Here is a 12,830-nt window from a genome sequence, read left to right as displayed (position 1 = left end):
CAGTGTATATGCTCTATTATAATATACAGGCTGGCTTTGTCTAGTAATTCCTATGATGTAAGAAGATTCTTCCAAGCAAACAAAATTAGATGGACTCCTAGAACAATAGGTATTGTTGTTGATCAGACTGGCACTTCAAGGGTTGTAAAATAATTGTCAAATGCCCAGAGAAACAAATGTAAGCTGAAAAGCTGCTTTTGCAAATGGATTAGTAACCTCTTACCCTTGACACAAGATCTAGGTATAGGTTTTTGAGATCTGTGAAATGCTTAGTAGGAATGCAGACTTAACAATTGTGCTGGCAGCAAGAACGAAAAAAATGAACCAGTATCATTTTTAAAAATCTAAATTGGTCCAATCTGTTCTAGCTCAACTGCAGCAAGCTGATACTCAGATGTTGCTTTGAAAGCCTTTCCCAAGAAGTAATAGCACTGAAGCCAAACAAGCTTTGTTGAGGCAGATGTGGAAGTGACTAACACAATGCAAACTAGGCATTTTCTTAATGATGCAGAATAAACAATGTTTCCTAATCAGAATAAGGATGTCTGTTTCCATTGTTAAGTATTTTTCTCAATTACTGCTTCCCTATTAATTCTGAATTAGAATTTCAACACAACATTTGTATGTGATTATGTACATTTACTTTTCGATATGCTTCTGGCCTAAAGTCATCAGACCCAGTCATTATTAGTACTGTGGAAATTTACTTTCCAGGAGCTTTTCAAAAGATAAATATAAATAAAAATAAACGATTGATAAATATTGTAGCTGTTGCTCCCCAAAAAATGCCAGTTTGAGGAAGGCTTTTGGATGTGTAAACTTAATTTTAAATTCTTGTTTAAATTTTAAGAACAGTTGTGCTCTTGCATGTTTGCTTGCTGGCTCTCTGTCAGTGAAGCTGATGAAGATTCAGTGAAAGAGCCATACGTGTACAATTTTGAGCAGCTTGGATGAAAAACAGCATATAAATGTGCCAAATAAGTGTAATTGATTCACTGTGGAATGCTGGTATGGAGTCTTTCCATTTAATGAAATAGATTTGCTAACAGGGTAGTGGTTCAGAGATATAGAACTAAGGTGCGCTTCTCATAGTTTATTTGGTTATATTATGTAACATTGTTAGGTTTTGCATTATTTTGTTTTCTTTGGTTAGCATGAAAGAATGAAACCTGAGATCCATTCAGATTGGCATTATGGTATGAGCTCTTATATGTAATGCAGAAATCCAAGTGTTAATCAATGCACAACCATTATTTTCGGTGCTGATATTCTCCTTTTTTCATCCTCAGTGCTATAGTTTAACTAGAAATCTTTATGTAGCCACTTCAAAGTAGTATAGAATAGGGGCCCTCAGTGTTGGTACCCATGGGTGCCATAGCACCTACCACAAGCTTTCCTGGCACCCACCAAGTGCTTTTAAAAAGTAGGGAGGGCCAGATACAGCAGGGCTTCTGATTGCCGACTGGAGATCTAATCTGCAGATTTTTAAAAAGCTGCTTTGGCACTGGCTGCCACCACAGCACAAGGATCTTTGCTGGGTGACGGAAGATAAGCTGTGCATACTCAGGAAAATATTTTTAAACACTGTGTTCATTGTAAAAGGCATCCTGTTAAGCAGAGATTCTGCCTAAAATGTTGAAGAGTTAATATTATGGTTATGCATGGCCTCACTCCCTGACATTTCTGGTTGTGCCCACCATCCTGTGTCAGAATTCCAAAGGTGCTCACAGGCTCAGAAAAGTTGAGAACCCCATGTCTAGACAGTCTCAGAACTATTTACATTCTTCATCTTTGCTATTAAAAGGAAATAGCATACTGTCTTTGTGTAAAACCGTATGGGTCTACAAATGGTCCTGCATTTGTCATTTATTCCCCTCTTATCTGTAGAGAAAGAAAACAAGCTGCATCTGTGCTTTGGTTTGACTGCTTGAGCCCTATGTTTCTGTTGTGTCTTGCCTTGCCTTTTGCTAGCAGTAAGCTCTTCTTTTGTTTTTGAGGTTGCTGCTGTGTGGTGGCTATCTTTTAATCTCATTTTGATCCATCCTTTCCTCTGGGGAGCTGAAAGGCATGCGACTTCCACCCATATTTTAACCTCACTACAACCTTGTGAAGTTCATTAGCAAGAAAGAGAATGACTGGCCCAAGATCACCTCCTTCTGAGCTTTATGGCAAAGTGAGGATCACTCAGATTATTGTCCAACAACTTATACCATGCCAGCGCTATCAAACTGATGAAGCAATGTGTGGTTCCTTATGTATGAATATGGGATGCTATCTGCTGTGTCTGTGATGGGTTGTGCGTACTTTTCATAATGTTCTTTGTGGTATCAGATGATGTGTCCTTCTGCTCGAATATTGTAACAGCAATAGATGCCTGAAAGGAGGATGCTCACTGGTGTTAATGATTGTCCTCCTTTCTCTATCTCCCTGCATGTGGGGTTTCTTTTGCTCTGACATGACTTTGTTGGCAGCAATTGCTGGTTATTTTTCTTCCTGCAAGGTATTTTTGTGGCCTTTGTCAGGCTAATTGTGCATTTTTAAAAAGCCGAGTCTGGTAGTTTAGCTTTTTTAACCCTTTTGTACTTGATCAATGTATCATTTGTACTAATGTAAGGTTAGTGTAATGTCTTTTGAAATTACTGAGTCTTCAGTCTCAGATGATGTCCTTATGTTCAGATCTTTTTATTTACTGAATATTTCAGCAAGTGGGATGACCAATATACAATATTACTGGGCTGCTACTGTTTCTCAGTTGCCATGCATTACACTTTAAGTATGTCCTGATGTTGCTTTGGATTCTCTTCTTCCTCCGACCTATTTTCCTCCTAATTTCGGAGGTCATCTAAAGAGAGAATGCTGATCTTCAAGGAAGAAAATGGTCACGTTTTTACAATGATCACTGAGGATACTCGGTCCTACCACTAAAGTAAACCCACTGAGGTACATGAGTGCTTTGGAAAAAGTATATTGCAGCTATAGACCTCCTGATAAGCTATTCACTTCAGCCAGCTCACTGCAGTGTATCTTGTTTACTACTAGTTTTACTTCTTGAGGAAACATTGGCTGGACTGTAGGAATTGTTGTCATCTGTAGGGGTCTGAAATGTGAAGGATCCTCTTACGCCATACTCATAATCAGTCTGTAGCCTAAAGATCATTGGTTATAACATGAATGCTGCTTTAGACCATTTTCCTGCTTTATGGCTACCTTTTTAGTTCTGGTTATTTGAAGACCTTTGTTTTTATTTTAGACGCTTAAGGTTTGCATTGTACATACAGTGGACAAAGATTCTTAAGAAAAAATAAATATAACATTTTCTACATCCTTTAAAAGTGGTGCTTGAAAAATATTGGCATATTTACAGAACTAATGTAGCTGCTGTACAGAGTGAAGTAGTAGTAGCCAAATAAATGTCATAAATCCATTTTTGTTACATTTCTGCTAGTAAATATAGAGGCCAGTAAAACAAATTCATTTATTTCTAAAAACAGTTTTGCATTTGATTGTAAGAAGTGGTTTACTGCTCTGACATATAGATAATGCATTTCTTTCTCCATCTACAATTCACTGCTTTTTTGCTCATGTTAACCTTTTTAATCCTTCATTGAAACATAAATTCATGATACCTGTGTTATATGGAAATGTTATGTGTCCTGAATCCTTGTATTACTACTTTATGCCAAGAGATTCAATTTTGACCTCTCCTCACAATAGAAATGAGGGGTTCCCAATAGTGGCTAGTAATAATTTCAGCATGTTAGTAAGAATGTTCTGAGACGCAAAGAGTGTTAACCAAATAACATCATGCTGGCAAAGTAATTACAAATGGAGTTGCTGCAAGAGCTCTGTGTGGCAGGCTGCCAGTAACTCTGGGGCCTGATCCAAGAGTGCCTTTCAGATAAGTTTATATATGATCTTATATGATATATTATATGATATGTGTTATAGGTGAAAATAACACCAAAGGACTGACTAGTTATCAGTTGCAGAAACATTTGTATTAGAAGTCAAGACATAGACCAAAATATATAATGTTGCCATAAAATGTTTTATGCATTCTCTTCTCTGTCCTGATGTTTGGACCTTAAATTTGCAGTGGTTGGATTAAGTAGATGTTTCTTCAGAAATAAAAATGGCACCTGCAGCAGGTGGTGAATGACGGGATGGGGACAGTTTTGGCAACATCTGAATGGCATTGTCAGCTTTTCAACCCCAACATGAAAATACATGAGAGTTTTTGAATGAAGAAATTTAGTTACCATGGTAGTTGGGAACTCACAATGAAAGACAGATGTAGCTATGATTTGGAAACAATACATAGGGTTTCTTATCGAGGCACAATAGGCTTTGCTGGTGCCATAGTTAAACTGAGACCCCTGAGGAAATTAAATTTAGCACATGACAAACATGAACAACTTTTGCATGCTAAAAGAGTTTAACACTGTATTCTTCATTTTGTTTTTTCCTATTACATTTAAGATGCAAAGCAATTTCAGCAATAAACTAAGGGTTGTTACAAGTATTTATACTTTAGGTATCCTTTTTCTGTGTAGGGTAGCTAGAATATACTTCATCAAAAATTTAACTGCAACCCTTTTGTTAAGAACAGAAAACTTTTTAACTTAAAAAAATTACAGTAAATAAAGCTGCGCTTGACTGTACAGGAACCCTGGCTAATATTTGCCACTATATTTACACATAGTCCTTAAGGTTGTAGCCTGAATTGTTCTCTTGCTGGGCACCTGGAAACTGTTGGTGTGGCTTATTAGGGTAAATCCAGGCTCCCTGCTGCTTTTTAAAACAGGAAGTGCCAAAGATTGCACCTGCCGTGAGTAGAAGTCCTGCTGAAATAAATCCAATGTAAACAGCTCCTCCTGGTTCATGCTTACTGCTTTCTGGAACTGCTGGGTCCAGAAAATTAGAAATGATCTCTCTCGTGTACCATGCTGTTGATATCAATCCAAATATTCCTGCAAGGATGAAGAAGACTCCTGCTGCAAATGACGTGTGGCTTTTGGTGTCCCTGTCCCCTCCCAGGCGGGTGCACTTCATCCCAACGGTGGCGATGCAGATTCCAAAAGCTGAGAGGATGCAAGACAAAACCATGGTGGTCCGCGCAGCTTGGATGTAAACAGGGAGGGAGAGGATGGAATATTTCAGTGTGCAGCTAAACATCCCGGTGCTGTACCATGTGCAGTCCATCCAGAGCCCTTGCATCTGAGTTATGGCTGTGATGATGTTTGAACCCACGTCTGCATTCACCTTCCAGTTGGGCAACAAGGCAGCTGTGATTGCACCAAAAACACCAAACAAGGCTAAAATGAAAGCAAAGAACTGTAGAGCTGCTGATGCCATGATGAGACTGCTGTCACCTTTTGTCTGCCTGTTTCTCTTCTGTTGTTGTAAACGTGTGTAATTGTCTGATCGCTCCCCAGCCAAGGTTGTAGCTGTCTGTGTGTGAGAGAAGGGGGGGAGTGGAGAATGGCAGGGGCAAAGAAAAAAGAAGTGAGCAAACAAGAAGGCTGTGATTTTTAATAAAAGCTATCTGAATGAATGACTGAACGTGACCCTGCAGCAGATGAGAAGGCTACAAAAGCATCGAGCAGCTGTATACAGGGTACTTGAAAAAGAAATTATTACAAATGGAACAGTGTTTTTGAGCGACTGAGCATAAGGAGTCTCCGTTTGATAATACAGTGACCAAAAAAAAAAGTTGAATTAAGACATAAGTTTATGATAATGGCCAGAGGGAAGGAAATGCAAAATGGGGCAGTTCTGCCCTTAATGGCCAGTGTAGAAGCCTTCACTCTGTTCTGCAAAAAAAAAGGCAGTGAAAGGAACAAATGTATCTGCAGCTAGTATTATAAAGTCCAAATCTACAGTTAATAAGGTTAAATGTGTAAATTTGCTTCTCTAGTTCCTCTACTATTATTAATGCTATGGATGCTAGCTGTTTTATAAATTTCTAGCGTTTTTTGGTGGGGAGTGTCATTCTTTGATGTACTGTTTTCTAAAGAGCTATTTTCTGAAAAGCAAAATTCAAGTGTGTATGCTGATCACTTACAAGTTCCATTTTTCTTGAAGATTAGGAACTTTGTCTGTCCTTTGATCCATTCTAGCCATCTCCGGTATTGAACTGTCATTTACAAAAAGAACCCCAGGGCTTTTTTTGAGCAGGAATGCACAGGAACACAGTTCTGGCTGGCTTGGTATCAGGGTGTGTGGCCTAATATGCAAATGAGTTCCTGCTGGGCTTTTTTTTACAAAAAAAGCCCTGAAAACAACTAACAAAGATTTGGGAGCGTAATCCAGCTAAAATCAAGCCCCACTGATTTCAACATAAAAGAATGAAATAATATGCTGGATTCTGGCATTGAAATCAGGCACCAATGTGAAAACTTACAACTGTTAACTTCAAATCAGCTGAATGTGTTCAGTATACCATGGAAACTTGGTGGGTGATCTTAGGCTAGTCATACTTATTCAGCCTAGCCTACCTCCCAGAGTTGTTACGAAGATAAAATGGGGAAGAAAGCATGACACTTTTGAATCCCCCTTGAGAAAGAAGGCAGGGTAAAAATGAATTAAATATTCTGTTCAGTAAAATACCTGGTATTTTTTTCCTAAGGACATTTTTTTAAATTGTGTGTGTGTGTCTGCAGCTGGAAGTCATGGCAACTTCTGGTGACTGACCCTTACTGGAGGGCAAGAGGATATTAAGAGTGATAAAAATTATAGCATAATAAAATATTTTGTGGCTGTAGGAGTCATTCATTCTTACTGTATTAATTTTAAAATATTTAAATTTTTTGTTCCTGATTTTTCCTCAGACTGAATATCTAATCCAAGGTCATAATCTTTCAGGAATGTAATGATGTACTTAAACTTTTAAATAGTAAAGATGACCTAAGATCAGATTTTGGAATAGTAGGATTAAAATGGCTGTTTACCAGTATACCTCATAGAACAATGATCTTCATCCTTTATTCCTGAGACCCATCTTTAATGGCCAGGCAACATTATAGGACCCAGTGGTTGGTTAGCATATTACAGGATGTAAAATGACAGGAAGAGGAGGAGGCAGAATGGTATGGGAATTCTGTGCTGCAAGCATGCCCAAAAATGTTAAGACTGGTGAGAGTTTTTTGGCCTTTGCCTTTCTCGTGTATATAGCCCGTTTGTTGTTTTTGTTAGTGTAGTTAGTTAGTTAGATAGATAGTTTAAAAAAAAAAAAACAGTTTTTCCGTGTGTGTTTGTCGGACTGCCCTTCGGGGCTTTCCCTTCATCTGTTTTCCCCCAGTTTTTCCCCTCAGAGGATTCTGAGTGGGTTTTTTTAGCGGTTTTTTTAGAGGTGCCGTTCCTGCGGGAAGAAGATTGCCCCCCCAGACGGCCATTCTTTGTGTCTTCCCTGCTTGGGTGAAGCACACCGCGTGGAGGCCTCCAAGCAAACGCGGAAGAACCGGGCGGCGCGGCTCTCAGCAGCCTTAACTGAGTCAGCACTCCGCCCTCAGAGGTCGGCACCGGGCCAGTTGGTATCGACAATGGCGGACGCCCAGGCCCTGGCGGTCACATCAGCCGATGTGACCCCAATCGCGACCGAAGTGCCGATGTGACCCCAATCGCGACCGAAGTGCCGGTAGAGCGAGGCTCCTCCACTAAACAGTCCCATGATGGATCTGTGGATACGCCCGCCAAGAAGCGCCGAGGGACCCGAGCATCTACATCGAAGAAGGCCAAGTTGAAGGAGAAGCGGAAGAGGCCCCGCACTCCATCGCCTTCACCGGACGCTTCAGCACTGACGACCTCCGAGCCGCCGAGGAAGATCCTGGCTTCCCCGCACCATAGCCCATCGGCACCGAGAGGCAGTGCCTGCAGCCCCGTTTCTCGACGTCAGAGCCCGAGATCGATCTTACCCAGCGATCCTCGTCCTCAGGGTCGCGACGGCGTAGTGGCAGCGAGTCAATCTCGGAATTGGAGGCATCGGCGCTGGTGAGACCTAGAGGCAGACGGGAGCCTGAGCCTCCGTTCGGACCAAGCCAGTTCCCACCACCGCCACCATGGGAGCAGTGTTTCTGGCAGCCCTACCCGTACCCCCCCGTACCAATGGTACCCGCTGAGGGAGTTTCTGGAGTGGGAGTAGCAGTCGGAGGTGTCTTGCATGTCCAGGGTCTCACATCACTCCCGAAAGCCGTCGGCATCGGCGTCGATTCCTCCGGAGAGGCGCATCGTACCAGTTGAACCTCCTCGACAGCAATCGACACCGATTCAGTCACCACTGCGGGAATCGACACCGATCCTGTCGGAGCACTCCGCTCATCGGGAGTCCTCCTTGTCAGAATTGGAGAGCGACCTCCAGGAGGGTGCTTTGGAGCCCTCGCTAGTTTCCCAGACGGCTGAAGATATTCCGATTTCACCGTCGGAGGATATGAAGACCTATGGGGACCTAGTGAGGAGAATGGCTGCCTCCCTCTCTCTGCCGGTGACTCAGCCACAACTTGTCGTGGACAAAAACGTCTTCGACATCATGCAGAGGGACACATCCACTGCTATCGCCTTACCGGTCACCAAGGTGATTTTGTAGGCAGTCAAGAAACCCTGGAAGAAGCCATCCACAACACCGGTGTCTTCCAGAAGGCTGGACCACATGTACAGGGTCCAGGAGACGGGGGCTGAGTTCCTTTTCAAGCATCAGAAACCGAACTCAGTTGTCGTCTCACACTCGTCCAAGGCTCGCAAGGTCCACTCCTCCCCACCGGATAAGGAGGGGAAGAAGCTCGATGGCATGGGAAGGAAGGTTTATTCTGCAGGGCCCTTTGGAGTAAAGGTATCTTAACTATGCAGCCTGCATGGCTAGATACCAATACTCTGTTTGGGAACAGCTCACCCCTTTCCTTTCCTCCCTGAGTGAGGATAAGAAGGCTGCTGCTAGAAAGTTGCAGAAGGAAGGCTTTGCTGTGGCCAAGCAACAGCTGGCTGCAGCAAAGCACATGGTAGATGTGTCGGCTAAGGCCATCACGTCTGCTGTGTGTATCCACCGTCACTCCTGGCTGAGATTGACTGCCCTGCAACAAGACACCAAGGCATTTGTCGAGGACTTGCCTTTTGAGGAAGATGGCCTCTTTAGTGCTACTACAGACACTGCACTGCAGGAGTTCGATAAAAGCCTCAAGACCTCCAGGAACCTGGGTGTGCAGGCCACATCTAGAGCTCCCAGGACCAAGCAGTGGCACAAACCTTGGGCCAAGAAGCCCTACCAGAAGTTCTCGCCAGAGCAGCAATGGCGTCCCCGCTCCACTCAGCCCGACAGGCCATCGTACTCGGGCAACAACAGGAACCGATACGGTTCGCAGTCCACGAGCAAGTCCAAGGGTGCCCGCCCTTAGAAGCAGGGCCTTTGACTTTCTTGTGGCACGCGTCGTCGTCCCTACTGGTTCATCTATCCGCCTTCGCCCTTTCCTGCCTGCCTGGGAGTTGATCTCCTGAGACAGGTGGGCTCTGTCCATCATAAAAAGAGGACTACAAAATAGAGTTTGTTCAGATCCCGAATCAATCAGTGGTGATCACCACTCCCCCTTCCCCACCTCTGCTGGCGGAGGTGAACAACCTCCTACAGAAACAAGCCATAGAGAAAGTTCCATTGGAGGCCAGGACGGGAGGCTTTTACTCTCACTACTTCCTGGTTCCCAAGAGGGACGGGGGCTTAAGACCAATTATGGATCTTCGGAATCTGAACAAATTTATTCTGTACCAGAAGTTCAGAATGTCCACGCTGCAGACAATCCTGCCCCTCATCAATCAAGGGGACTGGATGGCAACTCTGGACCTCAAGGATGCCTACTTCCATGTCAGCATCCACCCGGCGTTCAGACGTTTCCTCAGGTTTGCAGTGGGTTCCCAGCACTTCCAATTCAAAGCCCTTCCGTTCGGCCTGTCTACTGCACCTCAGGTGTTTACGAAGATGATGAGCGTTGTGGCTGCCCATCTTTGCCTCCAAGGAGTTGTTTTCCCATACATCAACGACTGGCTCCTTGTGGTGAAGTCGAGGGAAAGTTTGTCAGAGCACATTGCCATCACTCTGCATCTTCTCGACACCCTAGGGTTGCAGGTCAATCTGGAGAAATCCCATCTCACTCCGTCAAGGACAGTGCAGTTCATAGGGGCTTTGCTGGATACAAATCAACATCGTGCATTTCTGCCTTTGCAGAGGGCAAAGGACATTGTCAGTCTGGTTCAGCTGCTTCAAAGGCGAAATTGGGGCACAGCGCAGCAGCTTCAGCGGATGCTGGGGCTGATGGCGGCGACGACAAGCGTGCTTCTATTTGCGAAACTGAGGATGAGAGACCTATAGTTGTGGTTTCTTTGCCAGTTTTGTCCGCTCAGAGACTCACCTCAGAAGAGGTTCACCATTCCATCCGAGACGCTTCAAGCACTATGGTGGTGGGAGTCGGAGGACAACATCTGCCAAGGGGCTCCTTTCCACCTTCCAACTCCTGCTGTGATCATCACAACAGACGCTTCTTTGTGGGGCTGGGGGGTCCACATGGATGGTTTGTGTGTGGGGAGCCAGTGGCCGCCAAAACTGACCCAGTTCCATATAAACTATCTGGAGCTTCTGGTGGTTCACTTTGCCCTGCGTTCTTTCCGCCCTCTGGTGGCGGGGAAGACTGTAGGACTGCTCACGAACAATATCACTGCCCTGTGCTACATCAACAGGCATGGTGGGACAGTGTCTCGTCGGCTCTGCGCACTGGTGATGGATCTCTGGTCGGAGTGTCTGCAGTATGACATCTTTGTAAAGTTGGCACACCTTCCGGGGGTCCTCAACATCCAGGAGGACTCCCTCAGCGGGGAGGGGGGCTTCTCCACATGAGTGGGAACTGCAGTGGTGCTTCCTGAAGCCAGTATTTCAGTGGTGGGGGTACCCGCAGCTGGATGTCTTCGCCACGGCAGAGAACACGAAGTGCCCCATGTTCTGCTCGGGGGGGGGGGCGGACCCAACCTCTCTGGGAGACGGACTCCTGCTTCCGTGGGAGAGTCGGTTCCTCTACATGTTCCCGCTCCTGCCGTTGTTGACGAAGGTAGTCCACAAAATTGCAAGGGAGAGACCACGCTGCATCCTGGTGACTCCTTGGTGGTCCCGCCAGAACTGGTTCTCGATCCTGCTCCAACTGTCGGAGGGGGTCTTCTACCAGTTCCCAGCAGAGCCGGATCTTCTATCAGCTCAGGGAGGGTATGTTCTCCATCACAACGTACCACACCTGAAGATGACAGCATGGCTCATCGACCTATAGGGTTCTCGGACAGGGTCCAGCAAGTTCTTCTGAACAGTAGAAAGCCGTCCACCCGTGCTTCCTATGACAAGAAGTGGCGGAAGTTTACTAAGTTTTTGGTTGACCCTTCAGTCTCGCCTAGTAGGGCGGGATTATCAGCCATTTTTGAGTTTTTGTTGTCCCTAGTGGATTCAGGTCTGGTTTTCTCCTCTATCAAAGTTTATTTGGCGGCATTATCTGCCTTCCATGATCCGGTGGAGGGGTACTCTGTTTTTGCACACCCTCAGTCCAAGAAATTTTTGAAGAGATTGTTTAGGCTGCACCCACCATCGAGATCGCCCCCAGTTATGGGACTTGACTTTGGTGCTGGACATACTAACCCGTCGTCCCTTCGAGCCAATGGCCACGTGCTGTTTGCAGCTCTTGTCATGGAAGACTGCATTTTTGGTTGCCATCACATCAGCGCGACGTGTTGGGGAGCTCACGGCGATGCGTTGTGATTACCCTTATCTTGTTTTTAGAGAGGCTGGGGTTTCTATGCCTCCGGACATTAGTTTTTTTCCAAAGGTGGTCTCCCAGTTCCACCTCAATTTAGAAGTTTGGTTGCCCACTTTTTACCCTAGCCCTTCCTAGGAAGTACTTCTTCACCCAAAAAGGAAGTACTTCTTCACCCAAAGGGTGATTAACATGTGGAATACACTGCCACAGGAGGTGGTGGCGGCCACAAGCATAGCCACCTTCAAGAGGAGGTTAGATAAAAATATGGAGCAGAGGTCCATCAGTGGCTATTAGCCACAGTGTGTGTGTGTGTGTGTGTGTGTGTGTGTATTTGGCCGCTGTGTGACACAGAATGTTGGACTGGATGGGCCATTGGCCTGATCTAACATGGCTTCTCTTATGTTCTTATGTTCCTCGTATGAGGAACGTAGGTTGCATGCTCTGGACGTTAAGCATGCCTTACTGTTTTATTTGAATCGTTCAAGGGTTTTTCGGAAGGACAAGCAGGTTTTTGTTTCATATGCTGCTCCCAAGTTAGGCTCCAGGATTTCGTCTCAGAGGCTGTCAAAGTGGCTTACTGAGACGATTAAACTCTGTTATTTGCTGGCGAAGAAGCCTTTACCTGGGCCTGTTCGTGGACACTCCACAAGAGCGATGGCCACGTTGGTGGCGTTCCTGAGAGTTGTGTCCCTTTCCGATGTCTGCAAAGCGGCTACCTGGTCGTCTCCGCATGCCTTCATGAAGCACTACGCGCTGGACGTGCATGCTCAGCAGAGGACTCAGTTGGGAACGGTGGTGCTGCAAGCTGTTTCTTCCGGTTGATCGTCTTCCCGCCTCCAGGTATGGTTGGCTTGCTAATCTCCCATGGGTGTGAAGCACAGAGACCACGAATAAGATAGACAGGTTGCTTACCTGTAACTGTAGATCTTCGAGTGGTCATCTGTGCATTCACACTACCCACCCTCCTTCCCCACTGCTGACGGTCTCCCTCCAGTAGGGGCTTCCAGCGGTCAGAAAGGAACCGGTGGGATCCCCGCACTGGCGCCGGTGAGCATGCGCATT

General features: G+C 45.2%; 2 protein-coding genes across 5 annotated transcripts in view; one reads left to right on the top strand and one right to left on the bottom strand.

The window, feature by feature from the left end:
* Positions 1–12,830, top strand: part of TFB1M (transcription factor B1, mitochondrial) — a 62,788-nt gene that overhangs the window by 26,056 nt on the left and 23,902 nt on the right. The gene's annotated exons all lie outside the window — the stretch shown is intronic.
* Positions 4,595–5,660, bottom strand: CLDN20 (claudin 20). The gene has a single exon (XM_060241197.1). The coding sequence runs from the start codon at positions 5,353–5,355 to the stop codon at positions 4,693–4,695; it is 663 nt and encodes a 220-aa protein (XP_060097180.1). The 5' UTR covers positions 5,356–5,660; the 3' UTR covers positions 4,595–4,692.

Source organism: Heteronotia binoei, chromosome 1 (assembly GCF_032191835.1).
Source record: "Heteronotia binoei isolate CCM8104 ecotype False Entrance Well chromosome 1, APGP_CSIRO_Hbin_v1, whole genome shotgun sequence".
Classification (NCBI taxonomy): domain Eukaryota; kingdom Metazoa; phylum Chordata; class Lepidosauria; order Squamata; family Gekkonidae; genus Heteronotia; species Heteronotia binoei.
This window is presented reverse-complemented; position numbering and strand designations above follow the sequence as displayed.